The 24,092-nt window shown below is 51.7% G+C and overlaps 1 protein-coding gene across 3 annotated transcripts; it reads right to left on the bottom strand.

Moving 5' to 3' along the window:
* Positions 1–121: 121 nt before the first annotated feature.
* Positions 122–23,597, bottom strand: TBC1D13 (TBC1 domain family member 13). Of its 3 annotated transcripts, XM_024251914.3 has the most exons (12): positions 23,420–23,597; positions 22,389–22,462; positions 20,021–20,061; positions 19,355–19,416; positions 19,103–19,202; positions 18,213–18,295; positions 13,573–13,732; positions 7,555–7,765; positions 6,894–7,057; positions 4,560–4,720; positions 4,267–4,324; positions 122–2,746 (listed from the first exon to the last, which is right to left on the bottom strand). In XM_024251914.3, the coding sequence occupies exons 1-12, from the start codon at positions 23,440–23,442 to the stop codon at positions 2,681–2,683; spliced, it is 1,203 nt and encodes a 400-aa protein (XP_024107682.3). In that variant the 5' UTR covers positions 23,443–23,597; the 3' UTR covers positions 122–2,680. The 3 variants fall into 3 exon arrangements, with proteins under 3 accessions (XP_024107682.3, XP_063570139.1, XP_054377131.2); XM_063714069.1 differs by lacking the exon at positions 20,021–20,061 and having other exon boundaries at positions 23,420–23,438; XM_054521156.2 differs by lacking the exons at positions 6,894–7,057; positions 7,555–7,765 and having other exon boundaries at positions 23,420–23,558.
* Between the last annotated feature and the right edge of the window lie 495 nt (positions 23,598–24,092).

The raw sequence follows: 24,092 nt of genomic DNA, 5'->3' as shown, positions 1-24,092 counted from the left end.
AGAAGAATTTCCTGGACCTTTTCTTAGAAGGGCTACCCTAAGAGACTCTGACTCCATCCCCGTTCAAACATTTTTCCCTGTTTTGAGGTCTCCAAAGTTTCAGCTCATCACAGCACCAATGCCCATTGCAAAGAACACATGATTTATTCAAGACAACTCATCATCAACAGCACTGACTCAAGGAACAAAACAGATGAAAAAACTAAAGCAAATGTTCTAACCCTCTGGAGTGAGACCTGCTGAATTCATACAGCTCAATCTGTAAGTGTCCAAGATCCAGGGGGCAGGTTCTCAAGCAGGAAGCCTCAGGTACTCTGGCTCTGTGGGGACCTCCCTTGGGCATCTGCTTGAGAATCTGGGGAAGGGACATTATCAGGGCGGGTCCTTTCTGCAGGCGGTGTCCTGCTGGGAGCTCAGCCTAACCAAGGCCTGGTCCCTGTGCTCTTGACCTTCATCTCAAGGTCGAGGAGAGGGCACTTGACCCAACTCTGCCAGCGAGGCAAATTAATGGTGATTCAAGTAGTGTGGTCCCAGGAGGGAAGGTAGGGGGCAGACAAGAGCGAGTGCATTAGGAGTCCTGGGCAGTGTCTGTTGTGTCCCAGGCAGTGGCCCAAGGTTGTGAAGGGGTTGGAGAAGGGACCGAACCACCAGCTGACAAGTCCTGGAGAGAGGGTGGCCCAGGTGAGCAGGAAGCATCATGTCTCTGCCTCATCCTGGAGGTCCTGGAGTCAGTTCAGTTCTCTTCCCATCTTTACACTCAATTCCAGGACACAACTCAGAGCCCGCCCAGCCAGGACCTGCTGGAAAACCAGGCAGGTCCTAGAAGCATGGGGAGAAGAGGCTGACTTTGATCTTGGAAAATGAAGAGGATCTTGTCTCCAACTCCTTTCTACCTTCCTACACCCACGCCTCATCCCCAGAGCACTTGCCAATGTGCAATACATAGCCAGGAGTCTGAATAAATAGTCAAAGTCTCCCAAATACTGTGCTCTGGGAGAGGAGACAGAAAGGCAGGTACAGAAATCCAGGCGGCATCCAAGGAAAAGCCTGGTAGAAGAGCCACCTGGGGAAGCCATTTCTGGCCCACAGCCGGGCTTGGGAGGGCAGCGAGAAGTCCTGCCCACCAGACTCGGAAGGCTTTGGGGGCAGGAGGGCTGCTGAGGCCTGACTCCTGCCAGCCACTCTGGAGGACGAGGGTCCTCACTAGGGCACCCGGCTTCTGGACGCAAACCTTGTACAAGGAGGGAGGTGACTTGGTGAGAACTGGGAGCGGCCAGCTGCCTCTGCTCAGGGTACACCTGCTCCAGCCCTGGGAACAGCTCAGGCAGGGGTCAGAGAAGGCCCTGCACCTCCCTCAGCCCGCAGCGGGTGGAGGGGTACACAGAGGCATAGACATGGCCCTCCTGGAACTCACAGGACCCAGGGCCTTTAAGCTCAGCTATCCCCGGCCCCAGAGAGGCTTCCTCAGGCCCCACTTGCCCTTTGTGGGACTCACTCACCCTGGGTTGGGACCTGGAAGCCGAGGGAATGACAACTCTTCTGAAGCAACGGGTTCCGACCCTGGGCTCAGAATCAAGGTCCTTTTCTTTTCGGACAGGAGGGCCTCTGGAGGAGCCTCCAGAAAAACCAGCTCCCCCTCTTCCTTCTCCCTCCCTGGGCAGAAAGCAGGGGCAGGAGGCTCAAAGCTTCATCCTTACTCAGCAGCATTTGGTTTCCAAGATTTCTATGTAGGGAACGGGTTCAGAACCCTCTAAGTGAGGCACGGAGGACTCCCTCCCAGTTGGGAGGACCCGGGAGCCAGGGCTGGGGGATGGGAACAGGAGGTAAAGGCCAAGCTTGACCTCCAGAGGCCTTGCTGAGCCAGCCTCCTCATCTGTCTCCCAGGTTCAGGGGAGCAGAGGGAAGCGGGGAGAGGAGGTGGCTCAGGATAAGGCACCCCAACAGAGAAGGGCAGGGAGAATAATGGAGAGAGGAAACATGAAGCAAGACACAGTCCCACTCTGGGAAGGAAGCGGAAGGAGACAGGCAGAGAGGTAGAGACAGAGAAGGAGGGGCTGGGAGACCCGGAGGCCACACACACACACACACACACACACACACACACACACACACACACACGCACGCACGCACGCGCGCACGCACGCACGCGCGACGCCTGGGGACCTGGGCCCACATTCACACCGACCAACTACAGACAGACATCTGTGGGTGAGACAGACGGCAGAACTCAGCTTTCAGTGTCACCTTCCCTGTGGAGCAGCCAAAGCGCCCCGCTCAGAAGCGGTTTCTGGCCCATTGGCCAAGCACCTCCCCTGACTGGCGCCCAGGAGAAGACCAGAAGCAGGAACCGAGGCTGGGGCGGCAGAGCCGAGGCAGGGAGGGGCCCCTGCCAGCCTCCCAGTGCCAGAAACGGCCCTGGCCCAGGAAGGACAACTTCCTGAGCTCCAGCCCTCCTCAGTATCCTGGGCAATGAGGGCAGAGTGCAGGGCAGGTGGGGAACTGGGCGTGGCGGCAGAAGAAGGAGCACGGCACAGTGTGTCCCCAGTGGGCATGGCCTGGGTCTCGGGCCAATCCTGTGGCTTCCCCTCAGGCTGGGTTCCTACAGGTTTCTGTGTGTCCCAGGAGCCAGGGCACAGGGTCGGGAGGCTTCTCTCCCGAACATGGGCCTCTTGCCGCCAGGCTACTTTGAGTCTTGGAGCTCCTTGGCTTTCTGCAGGATCTGGCAGACATCTGTGATGGGGTAGTCCTGGGCACAGGAAAAGGCCAACAGTTGCCTCTGAAGCCACTTCACCCCTGCCACACCCACACCCTCCCTGCCGGGACACATTGCCATGCTGGATCCTGGGCCTCAGGGGCAGGAGCACAGAATACCAGGCATCCCACACTCCCCAACCCCCAGACCCCTGCATGCAGCTGATGCTACACATGCAGCACCAGCTCAACGATCCAAACACAACCACTCCCAGGCTCTCGCGGCCCTTTCCTCAGGACCAGACCATGCTGCCTCAGCTCTCCCACTACTGCCACTGAACCCAAGCTCCCTCGTGTGGAGCCAGTGGGACTGGGCCAGTGTCTGAGCATCAGCTCAAAGTCCCAACAGCCCTGTGAGTGGCTACTGTGATTCTGCACATTTTCCAGATCTAGTCCATGAAGTTATGGAAAACCAACTCTAGGCTGGGCTTGGTGGCTCACACCTGTAATCTCAGCACTTTGGGAGGCCAAGGTGGGCAGATCACCTGAGGTCAGGAGTTCGAGACCAGCCTGACCAAGATGGTGAAACCCTGTCTCTACTAAAGATACAAAAATCAGCCAGACGTGGTGGCACACACCTGTAATCCCAGCTACTCAGGAGGCTGAGGCAGGAGAATCACTTGAACCCGGGAGGTGGAGGTTGCAGTGAGCCGAGACTGCACCACTGCACTCCAGCCTGGACAACAGAGCGAGACTCCGTCTCGAAAGAAACAAACAAACAAACAAACAACAAACCAACACTAAGGCCAGGTGCTGGTGAAGAAGCTGAGATCCAGAGATGCTGTAACTTCGCTTGGGTCACATGATGAGCACGGCAGAGCAAAACTGTGGACCTAAAGCTGTAGGCCCTTGAGCCCATGTTCTTTTTTTTTTAAGACAGAGTCTTGCTCTGTCACCCAGGCTGGAGTGCAGTGACGCAATCTCGGCTCACTGCAACCTCCACCTCCCAAGTTAAAGCGATTCTCCTACCTCAGCCTCCCAAGCAGCTGGGAATTACAGGCTCATGCCACCAAGCCCAGCTAATTTTTGTATTTTTAGTACAGACTAAAATACAGGGGTTTTGCCATGTTGGCCAGGCTGGTCTTGAACTCCTGACCTCATGTGATCCACCCACCCCAGCCTCCCAAAGTGCTGGGATTATAGGCATGAGCCACCGTGCCCGGTGAGCCCATGTTCTTAATCACTACACCCTACCCTCCTTCCCCGGGCCTTAGCATGGCCACCAGCGAGCACGGCCACGTTCTGGGCACCTGCTGTGTCCTAGGTGTGAACACCTATGTAGAGTACACGGTTTGAAGGCCAAGTCACTTGCTCAAGGCCACCCAAGATTCCAGGTCAGTGGCAGAACCAGGATTCAAACCCAGATCCAAACCAGATCTGCCTCAGGGGTCTGGACTTCAATCCCTGCTATGCTCCACTGCCCCTGCCCAGCCTGTCACAGCAGCTGGCGTGGGCAAATGCCTGGCGAGTGCCAGCCAAATGGCAGTGGCTGAGCCTGCCCCCAACTCCCATTACCTGCAGCAGCCGCATGTTCACAGTGAAGTCCCCTTCCAGCAACTGCTCCCGGATCAGCCTATGAAAAGCAGCAGCAAAAGCGCTGGGACCTGGGATGCTCTGAGTGCAGGCCCTGCCCACTCCTCCCTCCCCGCCCGCCTCGAGTTTGGTTTGGCGCCCTCCCAAGGACTCCAGAATCCCACTCCAGCCATGAAAGAGCAGCCCTGCCCACCCTTCAAGGGCGGAGGGTCCTCCCGTCTGGCTTCTCCAAGGACAGCCCAGGTGAGCTGATGACAGCTCATGCCCGCACTCACATGAGCATGGCGCAGCAGACGAGGAGGAGGAAGTCAAAGCGGTTGTCATCGGCGAAGAGGGAGTCCCAGATGCGGATGACGTCAGGCAGCAAGAACTCCTGGGACAGCAGCAGTGTCAGCCAACGGAAGGCGAAGAACTGGGGCTTGATGTTCTGCTCTTGCTGGGGAGACAGTGTGGGGGGTGGGGGGCAGGACTCTGTGTTGGCTGCTGGCCATGGAGCACCACGCAGTGGGTCAGAAGTGAATTCAGAACAGCAGGGCCCAGCATGCCAGGTGTGAGCACCAGGGCTAGCACCAGGCTGCCAGACAGCCTCACTTGGTAAAGGGGCAGAGCCTGTTTACTGCCAGCCAACATCCTCAGATCTTCCTATTTTTTAAAGAGAAGCTGGAAACCCAAACCTTTATATAATAAGCTCTCCAGATTTATAAATGATGGCTCAAACTCTTTTCACATGCTTTGCAGATGATAGCCTTGGGTTTGTGGATGTGCTGAGTGACCATCACAGGGCACTTACTAAAAGCCTGGCCTATGCTTAGCATATTAAATATGTCCTCTCACTCATTTAATCCACAGAACAATTCCACAGGCAATTATTCCCAGTAGAGACAAGCCTTCTGGTCAGCCACAGTGAATATTAACTGAAAAAGCATGCTACGAAACAGCAAAAGCATACTTCCTTTTTTTTTAGAGATGAGGTCTCGCTATATTGCCTAGGCTGAAGTGCAGTGGCACAATCATGGACGGCTCACTGCAACTTTGACCTCGAGGGCTCCTCTCTCAGCCTCCCGAGTAGCTGAGACCACAGGCCTGTGCCACCATGCCTGGCTAATTTGTTTTTAAATTTTTTGTAGAGACAAAGCTTCACTATGTTGCTCAACCTCTGGGCTCAAGCGATCCTCCTGCCTCAGTCTCCCAAAGTGCTAGGATTACAACTGTGAGCCATCACACTCAACCCATATTTGTTTAAAAAGATATGATTATTCCTGGCCAGCCAGGCACAGTGGCTCATGCCTGTAATCCCAGCACTTTGGGAGACCGAGATAGGCGGATCACTTGAGGTCAGGAGTTCGAGACCAGCCTGGCCAACACAGCGAAATCCCATCTCTACTAAAAATACAAAAACTAGCCAGGCGTGGTAACGCATGCCAGTAATCCCAGCTACTGAGGACGCTGAGGCATGAGAATTGCTTGAACCTGGGAGGCGGAGGTTGCAGTGAGCCGAGATTGCACCATTGCACTCCAACCTGGTCTCTGACAGAGTGAGAGTCCGTCTCAAAAAAAAAAAAAGAAAAAAAAGGGCTGGGCGCGGTGGCTCATGCCTGTAATCCCAGCACTTTGGGAGGCCGAGGCGGGTGGATCACGAGGTCAGGAGATCAAGACCATCCTGGCTAACACGGTGAAACTCCATCTCTACTAAAAATACAAAAAATTAGCCGGGCGCGGTGGCGGGCGCCTGTGGTCCCAGCTGCTTGGGAGGCTGAGGCAGGAGAATGGCGTGAACCCGGGAGGCAGAGCTTGCAGTGGGCAGAGATCGCGCCACTGCACTCTAGCTTGGGCGACAGAGTGAAACTCTGTCTCAAAAAAAAAAGAAAAAAGAAAAAAAGATATGCTTAGGTATGTATTTTATTTTTCATGAAACTTTTTGTTTACATGTAAATAAATTTTCTCCTTTTGTTTTACGAAATAAACACGGAATGCCAGTACAATTTTTTAAATTATATTAATTTAAAAAAATGAAATTAGGCCGGGCGCAGTGGCTCATGCCTGTAATCCCAGCACTTTGGGAGGCCGAGGTGGGCGGATCACGAGATCAGAAGATCAAGACCATCCTGGCTAACATGGTGAAATGAAACCCCATCTCTATTAAAAATACAAAAAACTAGCCAGGCGCGGTGGCAGGTGCCTGTAGTCCCAGCTACTTGGGAGGCTGAGGCAGGAGAATGGCGTGAACCTGGGAGGTGGAGCTTGCAGTGAGCCAAGATTGCGCCACTGCACTCCAGTCTGGGCTACAGAGCAAGACTCCACCTCAAAAAAAAAAAAAAAAAAATGAAGTTAACACTTACCTTAGAAGACTACTAACAGCTTAACCAATTTAGTTCATAGTAAATGCCCTGCATACTGCCCACACAGTGGGCACCATTCTTAACTTTCCCCTTCCCTCCCAGCTGGGCTCCACCATCAGCTGCCTCAGCACATGGGTCAGCGTCCCGGGCAGCAGCAGCAGCAGCTACTTCCGACCCCCAGACTCAAGCCAGACCTCGCCCTGGGCTGGGATGGCACAGCAACTCTCTGCCTCCTGTCCCTTTCCACCCCTCTGTTCCTGGGGTCCTCACCAGTTTCAGGTAGAGCTCCACATCCTTATCTTTCAAGGTGGAGTAAACCTTCTCCATCTTATAGGTGATGCCACACTGCGAGTCATCTAGGCTCTTGATAAAGTTGTCCCGGATCTCGGCCATGAGGTTGGTGAAGCAGAAAAAGGTGTCTGCCTCGGCGTGCTCTGGGAGAGACGCAGGATGGGGGCAGAAGTGGCACACTCCAGGCCCACCCCACCTCTCGCCTAGCAGACATCTGCCCCGCTCTGAGCCCCGCCGAGTTGCCCCATCCTCATGGTCTGGCTCAGTCCTTCCTCTGTCCTTGACCCCTCTCCACCCCCAGGCTAAAGACATCGCCTCTTTCTTCTCACATCCGGCAATACTGTACATTCACTTAGCAGTTTATTACACACTCTCCTGATGACAATTTAAAAATCATTATTTAAATCTTATAATTCGGCTTCCTACATATCCACCTTCTCTACCAGAAATTAAATTACAAATATCAAGAGATCAGTAAACATCCAACATTCTAGAAGATCACAGCTGCAAAGGATCTCAGAGATGATCCAGGCCAGCTCCTCATCTGGCAGAGGGAGAACAGAGGCCCGAGAGGGAAAGTGAGCTGCATAGCCTGACACGGGTCAGCAACGAGGGATGTGGGCACCACGAGCCTTCTTACCTTTCCACTCGCTATTGGGGTCAGTGGCAAAGGTGTAGTAGAGGGGCCCCACGATTTCATTCATGCCTTGCACATAAGCGATGCCAGGGTTGAGCTTGGCGTAGATGAACAGGATCCGCTCCACCACCTCCCAGTGGGCCTCACAGCCATTGGGCAGCACCTCATACTCATTTAGGGATGATGGTGCAGAGTTCTTGTGTGGGGAGCTCATCTGGAGAAGAAGAGGAGGAGCCCATCAAGAAAAACAGTGCTGGGGTTGGTGGCTCATGCCTGAAATCCTAGCACTTTGGGAGGCTAAGGTGGGAGTTGAGCCCCGGTGGTCGAGGCTGCAGTGAGCTGTGATTACACCATTGCATTCCAGCCTGGGTGACACAGCAAGACCCTGTCTCAGGAGAAAAAAACAAAAACAAAAAAAGAGACAACATGGACGGGCCACAATAGCTCATGCCTGTAACCCCAGCACTTTTGGAGGCCAAGGCAGGAGGATCACTTGAGCCTAAGAGTTCGAGACCAGCCTGGGCAACATATGGAGATCCCATCTCTACAAAAAATGTAAGTATTAGCTGAGTGTGAAGGCATGCACCTGTGGTCCCAGCTACTTGGGAGGCTAGGGCAAGAGGATCACTTGAGACCACGAGGCTGAGGCTGCAGCGAGCTATGATCACATCACTGCACTCCAACCTGGGTGACAGCAAGACACTGTCTCAAAAAAAAAAAAAAAAAAAAAAAGGACAATGTGAAGGAGGACAATGTGTTCTTGCCAGAAATGTAAACGTTTACTGTTAAGCCTGGACCTGTCTAGCATATGGGACATACACTGGCATAGAGGAACAAGTCAAACGCTACCATGAGGAAACAAGGAGACAAACCTAGAACATGGGACATTCTACAATATAACGAACGGTCCTAATACCTAACTTATGGTGCTAAAAGTCAGAGCAGTGAGAAGTACTAACTAGGAAGGGGCATGCAGGAACTTTCTGGATGTGGACATGTTCTGTATCTTGACTGACTGGCACTTACACAGGTACACACACAAGAAAAACATTCTCTAATTGTACACGTAATTGCACGTTAAGTTACACTTCAATTTAAAACAAAAACTTTAGGGCCGGGCACGGTGGTTCACACCTGTAATCCCAGCACTTTGGGAGGTCGAGGCGGGCAGATCACCTGAGGTCGGGAGTTCAAGACCAGCCTGACCAACATGGAGAAACCCTGTCTCTATTAAAAATACAAAAAAATTAGCCAGGCGTGGTGGCGTATACCTGTAATCCCAGCTACTCAGGAGGCTGAGGCAGGAGAAGCGCTTGAACCCAGGAGGCAGAGGTTGTGGTGAGCCGAGATTGCACCATTGCACTCCAGCCTGGGCAACAAGAGTGAAACTCCGTCTCAAAAAACAAAACAGGCTAGGCGCGGTGGCTCACGCCTGTAATCCCAGCACTTTGGGAGGCCGAAGTGGGTGGATCACGAGGTCAGGAGATGGAGACCATCCTGGCTAACACAGTGAAACCCCATCTCTACTAAAAATACAAAAAGTTAGCCGGGCGTGGTGGCGGGCGCCTGTAGTCCCAACTACTCGGGAGGCTGAGGCAGGAGAATGGCGTGAACCTGGGAGGCGGAGCTTGTAGTGAGCGGAGATCGGGCCACTGCACTCTAGCCTGGGTGACAGAGCGAGACTGTGTCTCAAAAAAAAAAAAACAACAACAACAAAACATTAAATATGTCAAAAACAGACAACTGGCCAAGACTTTTCTTTCTTTTTTTCTCCCCCTGAGACAGTCTTGCACCGCAGCTTACTCTCTCTCTATATTTAATACACACACAAATAAAGCAATGTGAAAAACGTTAACAACTGTTGCATTTAGATGGAAAGTATACAGATAGTTATCCAGTGTACTCTCCTTTCAACTTTCCTGAATGTTTGAAAATTTTCATAAGAAAAGGTTGGAGGCCAGGCACAGTGGCTCACACCTGTAATCCCAGCACTTTGGGAAACTGAGGTGGGTGGATCACTTGAGGTCAGGAGTTTGAGACCAACCTGGCCAAAAATCTCTACTAAAAATATAAAAATTAGCCAGGCGTGGTGGCACGCGCCTATGATCCCAGCTATTCAGGAGGCTAAGGCATGAGAATTGCTTGAACCTAGGAGGTGGAGGTTGCAGAGCGCCAAGATTGTGCCACTGCACTCCCACCTGGGCGAAAGAGCGAGACTGTCTCAAAAAAAAAAAAAAAAAGTTGGAAGATAAATAAAATAAAGAGATGACGATCCCTACTGAAGACTCCTGCAATGAGCGTGGGTCCCCAACACCAGCTGCCTGCCAGGATCCCTTGGGAACTTTGTAAATCAAGTGCTGGGCCCTGCCCTAGACCTGCTCAGGCGGAAGCTCCAGAGGTGAGTGACCCATATGAGAGAACCCAGGCAGTGACAGTGGATGAAGCCATCCTGGAAGCATAGGGTCCTGGAGACATTAAACTCTCTCTCCCATAGCATATACATACATATGTATGCGCACACATGCAGGGATGTTCACACACAGAGACACACATCAGCCACATTTACCAAGAGCTTTTTTTTTTTTTTTTTGAGACGGAGTCTCGCTCTGTCACCCATGCTGGAGTGTAGTGGCGTGATTTCGGCTCACTGCAAGCTCCGCCTCCCGGGTTTACACCATTCTCCTGCTTCAGCCTCCCGAGTAGCTGGGACTACAGGCGCCTGCCACCACACCCGGCTAATTTTTTGTATTTTCAGTAGAGATGGGGTTTCACCGTGTTAGCCAGGATGGTCTCGATCTCCTGACCTCGTGATCCGCCCGCTTCAGCCTCCCAAAGTGCTGGGATTACAGGCATGAGCCACGCCTGGCCCTTACCAAGAGCTTTTTATGCGGCAGACAATGCTGTACAGGTATTCCTCCATTTAATCCACTGAACAATCTAAAATATTATCTCAACATCATTTTCAAGATGAGGAAACTGAGGCTCAGAAATGTCGGGCCACTCCTTAAATGTCTAACATTAGGTGGTGGCATCAGGACTTGACCTTGAATTGGCTGACTCCCAAACCTAAGGTCCAGGACTTGAGGACAGGCTGCCTCCTGAGGATGCCCAGGGCTGTCTGCTTTTGAAGAATCTGCACAGCCATGACCTCATTTCATCCTCTTGGCAGCTCAGGCAGGGCAGAAATGATTATGCCCAGTTTATGGTCGAGGAAACAAAGGCCAGGATGTGAACCTGGTATGACTTGCCCAGAGTCACACAGATGGTCTTTAACTCAAACTGCCCAATCATGAACCCAGAGGCTTAGGGATGAAGTTTCTGGTGGGTTCTCTGCTACCAGGACCAAAAGTTAAACTAGGTAACAGTGCTCCTTACACCTAGTTACTACAGTGAAAGGAATGACAGGAGCCAGTCCCCTCCTGGCCCTTCAGCCAGGAAATCAGCAGCCAAGAGTACTGCCCACAAAGCCAGCCTCCTGGTTATCTAGACATGCAATCTGCACTGCACAGCAGTTCTGCTGGGCACCCAACTCTTGTAGGCACCTGCAACCCTGGATCAGCCATATCTGCACCTGCCTGTCAGAGCTTCGATCAAAGTCATTCCCAGCTGGGTGTGGTGGCTCACGCCTGTTATCCTGGCACTCTGGGAGGCCCAGGTAGGAGGATCACTTAAGCTCAGGAGTTCAAGACCAGTCTAGGTGTCATAGCAAGACTCTGTCTCTATTTAAAAAAATAAAACAATTAGTTCAACCATTGTGGAAGTCAGTGTGGCGATTCCTCAGGGATCTAGAACTAGAAATACCATTTGACCCAGCCATCCCATTACTGGGTATATACCCAAAGGACTATAAATCATGCTGCTATAAAGACACATGCACACGTATGTTTATTGCGGCACTATTCATAATAGCAAAGACTTGGAACCAACCCAAATGTCCAACAATGATGGACTGGATTAAGAAAATGTTGCATATATACACCATGGAATACTATGCAGCCATAAAAAATGATGAGTTCATGTCCTTTGTAGGGACATGGATGAAATTGGAAATCATCATTCTCAGTAAACTATCGCAAGGACAAAAAACCAAACACCGCATGTTCTCACTCATAGATGGGAATTGAAGAATGAGAACACATGGACACAGGAAGGGGAACATCACACTCTGGGGACTGTTGTGGGGTGGGGGGAGTGGGGAGGGATAGCATTAGGAGATATACCTAATGCTAAATGACGAGTTAATGGGTGCAGCACACCAGCATGGCACATGTATACATATGTAACTAACCTGCACATTGTGCACATGTACCCTAAAACTTAAAGTATAATAATAATAATAGAAAAATAAATAAAAAAAAAAACAAACAAACAAAAAACAAAGTCATTCCCCAGGGGGAGAAAAACTTTTGCAGTAGTATCTGCCCTAGCTTGTTAGAGGCTACAGAAAAGGGTTTTTCCACTGATGGAAGACAGTGAAAAGTTTAGGAGAACAAGCCACTCTTCCAGATAACAAACTAAGGGGTGTAAATTAAGGAATAAGGTAATATACTTGTTTGACTACAAGGAGCTTCTCAGAGTGACAAGAATCTATTAAAAGTTGGGGGTCCTACCAGTTCCACCCAGAGTCTCTCAGATCTAACCCTGCTGCATCCCTGCCCCTACCACCTCTTGCCTAGACAACGGCAGTGGCCTTCCAGGTAGCCTCTCTACCGCCACTCCTGTATCTCCACAGTGCCTAAAGTATTTCTGACACCAGCAGATGTGAGTTATGTCACTGCCCTGCTTACAGTGCTGTAACGGATTCTCCCCGCCCCTCATGACAAAGGCCCCACGTGGCCTCACCAGCAGCAACCTCTTCCCTCGCTCTCTGCTTCTAGCCACCCCATGGCCTCCCCGACCTGGAACACACCATACTCTCTCCCGCTGAGGACTTCGGCATATGCCCTCCTCTCCACCTGGAATGCTCTCTTCTTTTCTTTTTCTTTAGACAGGGTCTCGTTTTGCCACCCAGGCTGGAGTGCAGTGGTACAATCTAGACTCACCGCAACCTCCACCTCCCGGGTTCAAGCAATTCTACTGCCTAAGCCTCCCGGGTAGCTGGGATTACAGGCACCTGCCACCATGCCCGACTAATTTTTGTATTTTTAGTAGAGACAAGGTTTCACCATGTTGGCCAGGCTGGTCTCGAACTCCTGACCTCAGGTGATCCGCCCACCTCGGCCTCCCAAAGTGCTGGGATTACAGGCATGAGCCACCACACCTGGCCAGGGCCAAATTTTTGTATTTTCAGTACAGATGAAGTTAAATCCCCGGGTTGGTCAGGCTGGTCTTGAACTCCTGGCCTTAAGTGATCTGCCTGTCTTGGCCTGCCAAAGTGCTGGGATTACAGGCATGGGCCATTGTGCCTGGCCGTTTTCTTAATTTTTATTTTTTTGAGACAGGGTCTGGCTCTGTCACCCAGGCTGGAGGGCAGTGGTGTGATGTAGGCTCACTGCAACCTCTGCCTCCCAGGCTCAAACCATCCTCCCACCTCAGCCTCCTGAGTAGCTGGGACTACAGGCACACGCCACCATGCCTAGCTAATTTTTGTATTTTTTGTAAAGACAGGGTTTCACCATGTATCCCAGGCTGGTCTTGAACTCCTGGGCTCAAGCAATCCTCCTGCCTCAGCCTCCCAAAGTGCTGGGATTACAGGCGTGAACCACTGTGTTCAGCCCTATCACATTTTCTCACATTTGTAATGACCTTCTTAGAGCCATCCCCACTATAAGATTAGAAGCCTGGCTCATTCACTCACTGTGACGCAGGGCCCTTCCCAGAAGCCATTACACCCAGCTGGGACACAGTGAACCTCTGTCACCCAACTTTTAGAAAGCGCCCCAGGATCTGGCAGCATCAGGATTGCTCTGAGTAACTGTCAAGCAGACGGTCATGGCCCAACACCTTGTGGCCAGGAGTTTAAGAGAAAAAGGAAAGAAAAGACTGTTGGGGGAGTCCCTGGGGACCCAGGTTGGCACTCACATTTGTGACCCCACTCCGGTTCCGGGCCACCGTCTGAGATTTCAGTGTTGTCTGTTCCACTCTCTTACGAAGGGTTTCGAACTCATTCTGGGGGTCCAGGATGAGCAGGCAAGGGTAGTCAGTGGCCCTCTGGAAAAAGGAAATGTCTGGGCACAACCTCCTGTCAAGAGGGAACAGGAAAGAATCTTGTTACTCAGGGTGGAAGTTTTCTCCATCCCATCTGCCAGGAGACCCCAAGACTCCCCAAAAGCATTGTTTTTTGTTCTTGTTTTTGTTTTTTGTTTTTTTTTTTTGAGACGGAGTCTTGCACTGTCACCCAGGCTGGAGTGCAGTGGAACGATCTCTGCTCACTGCAAGCTCCGCCTCCCGGGTTCACGCCATTTTCCTGCCTCATTCTCCCAAGTAGCTGGGACTACAGGCGCCCGCCACCATGTCCAGCTAATTTTTTATTTTTTGTAGAGACGGAGTTTCACCGTGTTAGCCAGGATGGTCTCAATCTCCTGACCTCGTGATCTACCCACCTCAGCCTCCTAAAGTGCTGGGATTACAGGCATGAGCCACCATACTCGGCCAGCATTGTTTGTTTTTAATTACAACGTTTTGAATCACTAGAGGTCAAGAGTTCGAGACCAGCCCGGCCAACATGGTAAATTTTGTCTCTATTAAAAATACAAAACTTGGCTGGGTACGCTGGCTCACGCCTATAATCCTAGCAATTTGGGAGGCTAAGGTGGACAGATCACCTAAGGTCAGGAGTTTGAGACCAGCCTGACCAACATGGAGAAACCCTGTTTCTACTAAAAAAATACAAAATTACCCGGGCATGGTGGCGCATGCCTGTAATCCCAGCTACTCGGGAGGCTGAGGCAGAAGAATTGCTTGAACCTGGGAGGCGGAGTTTGCAGTGAGCCGAGATCGTGCCATTCCACTCCAGCTTGGGCAACAAGAGCAAAACTCCGTCTCAAAAAAAAAAAAAAAAAAAAAAATTAGCCAGGCGCGGTGGCAGGTGCCTGTAATCCCAACTACTGGGGAGGCTGACGCAGGAATTGCTTGAGCCTGTGAGGAGATTGCAGTGAGCCAAGATCATGCCACTACGCTCCTGCCTGGGCGACAGAATGAGACTCGGTCTCAAAAAAATAATAATAATAACAACAACTACAACATTTTATTTTAAAAACAGCATTTTTTTAAAAAGCAGTACTCATTGTATATGTATACATGCCCACATTTTATGTGTATTTGCAAATAGATACACACTTTTTTTAAAAAGTGTTATTATGGTCATACAACCTAACTCCTCTTTTAAACTCCAAACATATTTCCATGTAAAAATATTTATCTAGGTCAGGCACAGTGGCTCACCACTGTAATCCCAGCACTTTGGGAGGAGGCTAAGGCAGGAGGGATCACTTGAGCCCAGGAGTTCAAGACCAGCCTGGGCAACAAAAGGAGACCCCATCTCTATAAAAAATTAGTTGGGGCCAGGTGCAGTGGCTCACGCCTGTAATCCCAGCACTTTGGGAGGCCGAGGCAGGCGGATCACGAGGTCCAGAGATCGAGAACACCCTGGCTAACATAGTGAAACCCCGTCTCTAATAAAAATACAAAAAATTAGCTGGGTGTGGTGGCGGGTGCCTGTAGTCCCAGCTACTTAGGAGGCTGAGGCAGGAGAATGGTGTGAACCTGGGAGGCGGAGCTTGCAGTGAGCCAAGATCGTGCCACCGCACTCCAGCCTGGGCGACAGAGTGAGATTCCTTCACCAAAAAAAAAAAAAAAAAAAAAGATGGAGACCATCCTAGCTAACACAGTGAAACCCTGTCTCTACTAAAAATACAAAAAATTAGCCAGGTTTGGTGGCACGCGCCTGTAATCCCAGCTACTCAGGAGGCTGAGGCAGGAGAATCATTGGAACCCGGAGGTTGCAGTGAGCCAAGATTGCACCAATGCACCCCAGCCTGGGCAACAGAGCAAGACTCCACCTCAAAAAAAAAAAAAAAAAAAAAATTAGCTGGGTGTGGTGGCATGTGCCTGCAGTCCTGGCTACTCAGGAGGCAGGGGCAGGAGGATCACTTGAGCCTGGGAGTTCAAGGCTACAGTTAGCTAAGATCAAGCCACTGTACTCCAGTCCAGCCTGGGCAACAGAGCAAGCCCCATCTCAAAAAAAAAATTATCTAACATGCACAAACACAGAGTGGTTTGTAGTAGCAAAAGAGATTTGGTTCCATAAGTTACACACTGTACAACAAAATATTATACAGCTGACCTGGAAAGATGTCCAAGACAGAGTGAGAGGGAAAACAAGTTGGGAGATGGTGTCTAGAATGTGATCAAGTTTTTAAAATATATGTAGTGCAGTACACGCACATTTTTCAGACTTCTTATACTTAGCACATTGCAAACCTGCTTCTAGAAGCACCAAAGGATCACTACCCATGTAAAACAGAACCTGGCCAGGCATGGTGTCTCATGCCTGTAATGCTAGCACTTTGCGAGGCTGAGACAGGTGGATCACTTGAGGTCAGGAGTTCGTGACCAGCCTGGCCAACTGGTGAAACCCCGTCTCTCTTAAAAATATAAAAATTAGCCGGGTGTCGTGGCACTTGCCTGTAATCCCAGCTACTGGGGAGGCTGAGGCAGGAGAATCGCTTGAACCCGGGAGGCGGAGGTTGCAGTGAGCCGAGATTGCACCACTGCACTCCAGCCTGGGTGACAGAGGGAGCCTCTGTCTCAAAAAAAAAAAAAACACAAAAAAATAGAACCTATTTCCCCAGGTCATGGAGTGGTTCTTGACTTGAACACAGCAATCGGAACACCTTGTAGGTAAACGCTGCACCAACCCCAGCCTGAGAGCACAAGAGGCAGTGCCTCCTTTCTCCTGCAGCCTGGCTGAGTTGCCCTGTGCGGGGGTCACGTTGGGCCATCTGAAGATGAGCCTGGGCTGAGGAGCAGCACCCAGGGTGGCAAGGACAAGGAGGACCCTGCTTTATCCTGCCACGCGCCTTCTTCTCCGGCCACAGGGCACTCTCATGTGCTGTGCCTCAGCCCAGCAGACTCTTCCACCCAGCTTGCTGCCTCCCTGCTGCCTCCTCCTCTTTCATATCTCATCCTGAGCCTCCTCCCTGGAAACGCTTTCCTCGACCCCCCAAAGGAAAACAGGGCCTCCCTCTGATTCTCTAAAAGCACCAGTTTTTCCCTCCTTCACAGCATTACAGTATTTGCAATTACATATCTGTTTCCAGGTTTAGTATATGTCTCCTGACTTACACTGGAAGCTCTCAGAAGGCAGAGACTGTTTCAGTCCTGCTCACTCCTAAACCCCTCCTGACACCGGTACTTAGCCATTCCTTGAGAAGGAGCTGAATGGAGGGGCACCTGTCTGTACTGGTGCAGACTGACTTGGGCACCTGAGAGCTCCCCCTTGGAGATTCTGAAGGGTCACTGCGGGTCAGAGTGCCAGCTTGTCCTGTCTAACCAAGTGCCGGGGGTCCCAGGCAGGCTGTTGTAAAAGGAACAGGATAAGCTCCCAGGACCCTTCTCTGATGGAGATCTGATCATTCTAAGGGCCTCTGTATGTGCTAAGTCCCACGTATCTGTGGAGACCCATCCCGTTCTGTGCCCTTAGCCTGAACCACCTTACTCCTACTTCACAATAAAGAGAGTAATGATCAGAAGGTGTGAGTCACTTGCCCAAGGTCACACAGCTAACAACTGGTAAAGGCGGAACAGAAACCAGGCAAATGGACTCCAGAACCCAAGCCCTTGGCCACTCCACCCACCTGTGGACAAGGCCTGCCTTCTAGCTCCTCACCTAGCCCAACACGCTGCCAAACTCCCCAGCCCGAGAGGGCTGCACAGCCAGCATCTCCAGATTTCTTTACCAAGTGGAAAAGCACAAACACATTGTAGCTCAAGATTTTAAAAACTGTGTATCTGACCCTGTCACTCCTTTGCTCAAAACCTTTGCATGGCTGCCTCATGCTCTTAGAATCAAGTCCAAGGTCCGGCCCCTATCTCCCACCCTGGCCTTGGCATTGTTCCTCAGATGTGCCAAGCTCTGCAGGCTCTCTGGACCTTGCCAAGGGCCGTTCCCTGCCCAGCATGGCCTTTGCTGCACTCTTCCCCTGAGGCCTCCCGCGCCTCAGATCTCAGCTGGATCACTGCTTCTCAGGTGAGGTTTCCCCAAACCCCTTCAAATTTTCCTTCAAGAGCATTTACCACGAATGCCATCTGCTAAGATCTAATGGGCTGAATGTCTGTCTTGCCATCCTCTCTTCTAGGTTCTAAGATCCTTAAGGAGAGGGAACACACCAGTACTCAACCCTGAGCTTAGTGCTAAGCCTGGCACACAAAAGGGGCTCAATACTTGTTGAATGAATGTCAGATGAATCCATAAACACCTGGGGTACAAATGAAACTACAGCTCAGATAAGAACAGCCAGGTACATGCAAGCACAGAATCTCCCTTGGTAGCCTCATTCTCAGCCTATCATCAATAGGGCCTGGACCCAACCGCTGGGACAATCCACCAGCAGCTCCGCAAACACCCACCCATGGGCCCGGCCTGCAAATGGAAAAGACAGAGCTGCAGAGAGCCCCAGAAGTCCCATGGGCCAGCTCCCAGCCCCAGGCACCCTGCCTACCGGACATCTTTGTCGATCTGCAGCAGCACCTCGTTGTCCTTGAAGTACGTGTTCCACCGGCTGTCAGGGTTGGGGTTGAGTGGCTGTGGGGAGAAATGAAGATGCTCTGTCCAAGGCCCAGATAGGCCCCGGGGCCCGATTCTATCCTGGAAACCTGAGCAGTGGCCTTGCTGCAACAATCCCACCGCACACTGAGGTGTGGCCCTGACACCACCTGCAAGCTACTCAGAGGAGCCAACACAGCCCTTCCCTCAGCCTCCTGAATCCGTTCAAACTCCACAACCGGGAGCCCAGCCTGGGGGCCTGCTCTGAGTACATCTCTGCTGGGCAGGGACTCTGTTCCTTTTCTGTCCGTTGCTCTAGCTCAAGAACTTTGCATATAACAGGTGCTTAGTAAATGTTTGCTTGCTGAATGAATGAATTTGGTTTCTTCAGCTCTCATTCATCGATGCTCTGAGTCGTCAATTCCTATCTGTGAGTCTGGGCCTGGGGCCCAGCCATTTCTTTCTCCCTCGCTGGGAAGCCCAGGGAGGAGCTCAGCATTTGAGGAGAACAAGGCTTCCTGACAGCCACAGAGGGCAGCCTAGCCTCCCTCCCGCCCTGCTCTGACTTTCTTCAACAGGGATGAGGGTTGAAATAGACCATGTCCTCAGAGCACCTGACGCAGGGCTGCCCCTGCAATGCTCCCTGGACCCCAACTATCGTTTGTCTTACTGAGCCCAGGGCCCCCAAGCTTAGTGACCCAACGCAGAAAGGAGGAACTGGGAGGTCCAGAGGGGACTGACACCAGACTGCACCTACCCACTGGCATGCAGGGGACCTCACCTGCTCCAAGGCCACCACCCCTCCACATTCTGTATCCTGGGTCTCTGCTGCCAACCTCTACTCACATGGTCCTCAAAAGTCACATCCTCCCTGGACACACCCATGTTGGCCTTGGCAATGCCAGGCTGGATGATCATTTCCCTCAGGAACTGGGCATACAGCTCCCTGCAGGAGACAAGCGAGAAGGATGATTCCCAACAGTCCTGCCCAGGGAGCCCAGACCAGAGCAGCAGCCGCAGGAGGCAGGGCGGCCCCAGCGGTACCAGCTCCGTCAGACGCCAGGGCCCTCCTGTCACTGCCCTTACACGGGGTCTCACCTCTGCTTGGCCAGGATGGAGGTCCATGAGGCTCTCTCCAAGGGAAGGTAGTTCAAGAGGATCTGCACAGAAGGAAAGGGGCAAAGCTCTGGTGACCCTCCCGCACCAACGTCAGTCTTTAGGCGGGGATGACAGGCCTCAAGAAAAACATCTCATAAAGTCCCAAGAAGACAAGATGGGCTAAAATCCAGGTATGCCAGCATGAGCTAAGGGTAGCCTCCCCCTTCGTCCCCACTGCCTCCCTCCTCCTTTAACCCAAACCAGCCCTTCCCTCTGCTTTTCCTCACACAGACTCTTCCACATGATCATCAGGCCCTGTGCTCTAAAGGGCTGGAAACCAGGACACTGGGCTTCCACGGCCACCTGAGCTGGGAGCTTTGGGCAAAGCACAGCCTTTGTTTTGTCCCAATAAGCATGACTTTCACTGTACTTCATGGACCAGGAAGCAGAGGTCTTCATTGTTGGCATTACAAAGTGTCCCATCCCCAAGGGGATCCCAGAGAAGACACCAAGAGGAACAGAAAACCTAGAACTTCCCAGAAAAGCTCCCTCAGACAAGCAAGGAAAGGTGCAGAACAGGAGGAAGAAGCCAGGGGTAGGGGCAGCCCATGCAGGAAAACCCAGGGACTCTCAGCAGAGCAGAAGCCCCACCCCAGGCACACCCACCTTCCAGCAGAGGCACCGCAGTCCGCCCTCACAGGGGATGCCTGTGGACACAGCAGGCAAAGGTCACGCCCCAGGCCAGAGTCCCAGAACCCCCAGCCCTTTACCATGGAGCCAGCTGGCGGGGAGTAGAGTGGGCAAGAAGTACTTCTTCAAGAATCATTTCCCCAAGAAAGATTACTAGACTGGATGGTTTTTTTTTTTTTTTGAGATGGAGTCTCCCTCTATCACCCAGGCTGGAGTGAAGTGGCACAATCTCAGCTCACTGCAGCCTCCGCCTCCCGGGTTCCAGCGATTCTCCAGCCTCAGCCTCCCAGGTAGCTTGGATTACAGGCATGTGCCACTATGCCCAGCTAATCTTTGTATTTTTAGTAGAGACAAGGTTTCACCATGTTGGCCAGGCTGGGCTTGAACTTCTGACCTCAGGTGATCCGCCTGCCTCGGCCTCCCAAAGTGTTAGGATTACAGGCGTGAGCCACCACGCCCAGCCTAGACTGAATGTTAATTTTTTTTTTTTTTTTTTTGGAGACAAGAGTCTTGCTCTGTTGCCCAGGCTGGAGTGCAGTGGCGTGACTTCTGCTCACTGCAACCTCCGCCTCCCCGGTTTAACCAATTCTTCTGCCTCAGCCTTGCAAGTAGCTGGGATTACAGATGTGTGCCACCACTCCTGGCTAATTTTTGTATTTTTAGTAGAGACAGGGTTTCACCATATTGGCCAGGCTGGTCTCGAACTCCTGACCTCAGGTGATCCACCCGCCTCGGCCTCCCAAAGTGCTGAGATTACAGGTGTGAGCCACCATGCCCGGCCTGGAATGTTCTTTTGAGGATAACACCTTCTCATCCTTGATATTCCTTCCTCAGGAGCAGCCTTTACCACCACCATCTCATCCTAATTCAGGTCACTTCCCCCTGTTATACGCAATAATGGCTCTGGACTATTTCATAGCATCTGTCATAAGTGGAATTGTTATATATATGGTGTATTTTCTTAACGTCTGTAACCCCTACTACTGGGTAAGCCCCAGAAGGACAAAAACCACATCTATTATTTCCAGTGCCTAGCACAGAGCATTGCACATAGAAGATATTCCATACATATTTGTGGAATATAAACTAAGCTATGAATGCTAAGTATTTTGTACTTTACAGATATTATTTCATTTAATCTTCATTATAACCCAAGTAAGCAGGGAAGATTAGCATAATTGTCGTAAGAAGGAAAATTATCTGTAAAACTCTTAACTACTAACACGGACTGCCTCCCCTTTGGGGCCTATATTTCACTCCTGAACAGAAAGACAAAGTTCTCCTGCAATAAGATCAGGAAGCTCACTAGAGCAGTTGCTGCTATAGTATCCCTGGTACCATGAACATGAGTGAATACCTCCACTTCAGAATCTATATGAGGATGACAGGGACAATATAAGAAGTTCTTTTTTTCTTTTTCTTTTTTTTTTTTTTTTTGAGATGGAGCTTCACTCTTGTTGCCCAGGCTGGAGTGCAATGGCGCAATCTCGGCTCACTGCAATTCCCAGGTTCAAGTGATTTTCCTGCCTCAGCCTCCCAAGTAGCTGGGATTACAGGCAAGTGCCACCACGCCTAGCTACTTTTTTATATTTTTAGTAGAGACTAGGTTTCACCATGTTGTCCAGGCTGTTCTCAAACTCCTGACCTCAGGTGATCCACCTGCCTCGGCCTCCCAAAGTGTTGGGATTACAGGCATGAGCCACGGCACCTGGCCAGAAGTTCTTGCTGGCAAAGTTACAGGGGCAAAAAAGTGACAAGAAGCTATGCAGAACATGTTGGGATATTTTTTAAAACAGGCAAAAAGAGAGTTATCTTTGTGCTTGTTGGGGCAAAGTCTAACACGGCAGGATCAGCTCCTTAAAGTCAGTGTCCCAAGGCTACCCATTTTACCACTAGCCAAGGTTTAGTTCAGGCAGCTTAGACCCCAAGCCAGGGAGAGAACCAGGAACCACCCTGCAGTTAACCAAACTCACCAACACAGGAAGCTAGCTAAGGAATGAGGAAAGACTGTCCTGGGCTCAAAAGGTCCCCCCTACTCTCATTCTCCAGTCTTCAGTCCCGTCCTTTTACTCTCAGGAATCTGGCACCTCCCATGGAAAGCTTAGGGCAAGGCATGCTAAATGTGGCCACTGCCCCTCTGGGAAACCCCTCCAAGCTCAAGGCAGTCACTGCCTGTTCAGCTCTACAGAATCTGGAAAAGGCCCCGAGAGTCTATGTGTAATTTCCTTCCAAGGCCCCAGCCCCCAGCAGCTGGGCCCCAGAGCTGACCAGGTGTGGCCTCCCCCTGTATTCTAGCCACAGGGCTGCTCTAGGGAAACCCTGAAAATACAGAATGGCTTCTTACCACTAAAGCTGAGTTCCCGCAGCTTTTCCAAGGCAATTGAGGGCTCCTTCAGGACATCCTGGAAATCTGCAATTCTGGAAGGGGAGATAGGGCAGCAAATAAAGCATGCTGATATCAGCTCAGTGAGACCCACAGCCCTCAGCTCCCTCACACCGCCAGTTTCCAACCTGTGCCTCTCTCCCCTTTAGGACATAAAAATCACACAGCTTAGTCAAGGTCCTCACCAAAGACAGCTTTGGAGAACAACTAAACTATATTTCACTTCTTCCTCTACAACCAGAAACACAGAATGCCAGGGAAGAAACTTGAGAGATATTCTTGTCTAGAAGTTCCCAAATGAGGACCATAAAATTAGACATATTCCAACATTCTAATATTTAGTGAGCTGACATTTACTGGGCACTTCCTGCCAGCCAGGCCGGGTCCACGCACAGCCACCAACTGAACTCCTTGGACCTCAGGAACCAGGAGTAATTTGATCTGCAGACAATGGACCATGCTCACAAATACAACCATTACAAGACCTCTGGGCCTGCCAGAAGGCAAGGACAAAGGGTTTAAAAAACACATCCTGAAGGAAAACTGAAGAGTGAGCAAAATTCAGCCAATGCTGCAGGATCTGGCCTGGGGGAGGGGCCAGACTGGAGAATGCAAGTTCTCTAGCAATCCTAGTAAGAAAAAGGCACGGGAGACAGGGTGCACTTGGAGAGAGTACGGGAGCAGGGGGATCAAAAGGGGGAAAGGGACGGGGGCGGGGAATGGGGGTCTGGATGAGGAAGACTCAGGGGAAGGGGGAAACAAGGGGTCCAGGATGAGGGAGGCAAAAGGAGTGACAGCAGGGGCAGGAGAAGGACTGCCTCTCCGTCATTCCTGCAGCCCACAGGCAATGAGGTTAGAAGGTGGACGCTCGAGACCCTCTGCCGAGGGGGTCTGCCGATTCCTGGCCACACCCGCGCTTCCCCCTTCTGAGGGGCAGAAGGGGCAGCCTGGCCAGGAGTGGCCCAGCCGGGTCAGGCCCCGTGGCCTCTTACCGGCTCTTGTGCAGACTTGACATGGTGTTGACTTCCGGACCCCCAGCCGCCTCCGCCGCCTGCGCCTCTGCCGCCTGCGCTGCCGCCGCCGCCGCCGCCGCCCCCCAGGGACGCGGGGCTCTGGGCAAAAGCCTCCGGCGGGAAACACAGCCACTAGCCTGCGCGTTCCACCGCCCGGGCCCCGCCCCGCCCGCCAGTCACGTGACACCCCTCGACTCTCACGCTTCCACACGGTACTGGCGGCTACGGCCGGCCGGGTTGAGCGGGGCAACCTCGGGTCGGGTGGGCGTGGCAATCGCGGGCCGGGAGCCCCCAGCGCCGCCGACCCTGCGGGCCAAATTTGAGAACCCGCCGGTGACAGCGCAGACTGTATGTCTCTGGACTATTCCTTGCGCTTCCCTGGGCCTCAGTGTCTACTTACGCAATATACCTGTCACCCTGTCGTCTTCCCTGCACGCACCCCCCTGTAATTAACTACTGCATGATTGTTACAGGAGTCTCGGCCTCCCCTGCTCAACTGTTCAGGCTCCCCAGTTTATCTTGGTCTCTGCAGAATCCTCAAGGCCTGTATAGCAGGGACCCGCATGAACCGCCGTGCGCGGCCCAACTTTTTTTTTTTTATAAAACCTATACCAGCAAACCCTATAAAATGTAAGTTAGGAAGACAGAAAAA

This window comes from Pongo abelii, chromosome 13, assembly GCF_028885655.2.
Source record: "Pongo abelii isolate AG06213 chromosome 13, NHGRI_mPonAbe1-v2.0_pri, whole genome shotgun sequence".
In the NCBI taxonomy this organism is placed as follows: domain Eukaryota; kingdom Metazoa; phylum Chordata; class Mammalia; order Primates; family Hominidae; genus Pongo; species Pongo abelii.
This window is presented reverse-complemented; position numbering and strand designations above follow the sequence as displayed.

What these genes read in the sequence shown, in the direction of transcription:
- TBC1D13 (XM_024251914.3), bottom strand. Translation starts at nt 23,442, where the DNA reads ATGTCAAGTCTGCACAAGAGCCG. An exon ending in TCCATCCTGGCCAAGCAGAG is followed by an intron (nt 19,203 to 19,354) that starts GTGAGACCCCGT and finishes TGTCTCCTGCAG; the next exon opens with GGAGCTGTATGCCCAGTTCC. An exon ending in TGAACATGCGGCTGCTGCAG is followed by an intron (nt 2,747 to 4,266) that starts GTAATGGGAGTT and finishes TCCTGTGCCCAG; the next exon opens with GACTACCCCATCACAGATGT.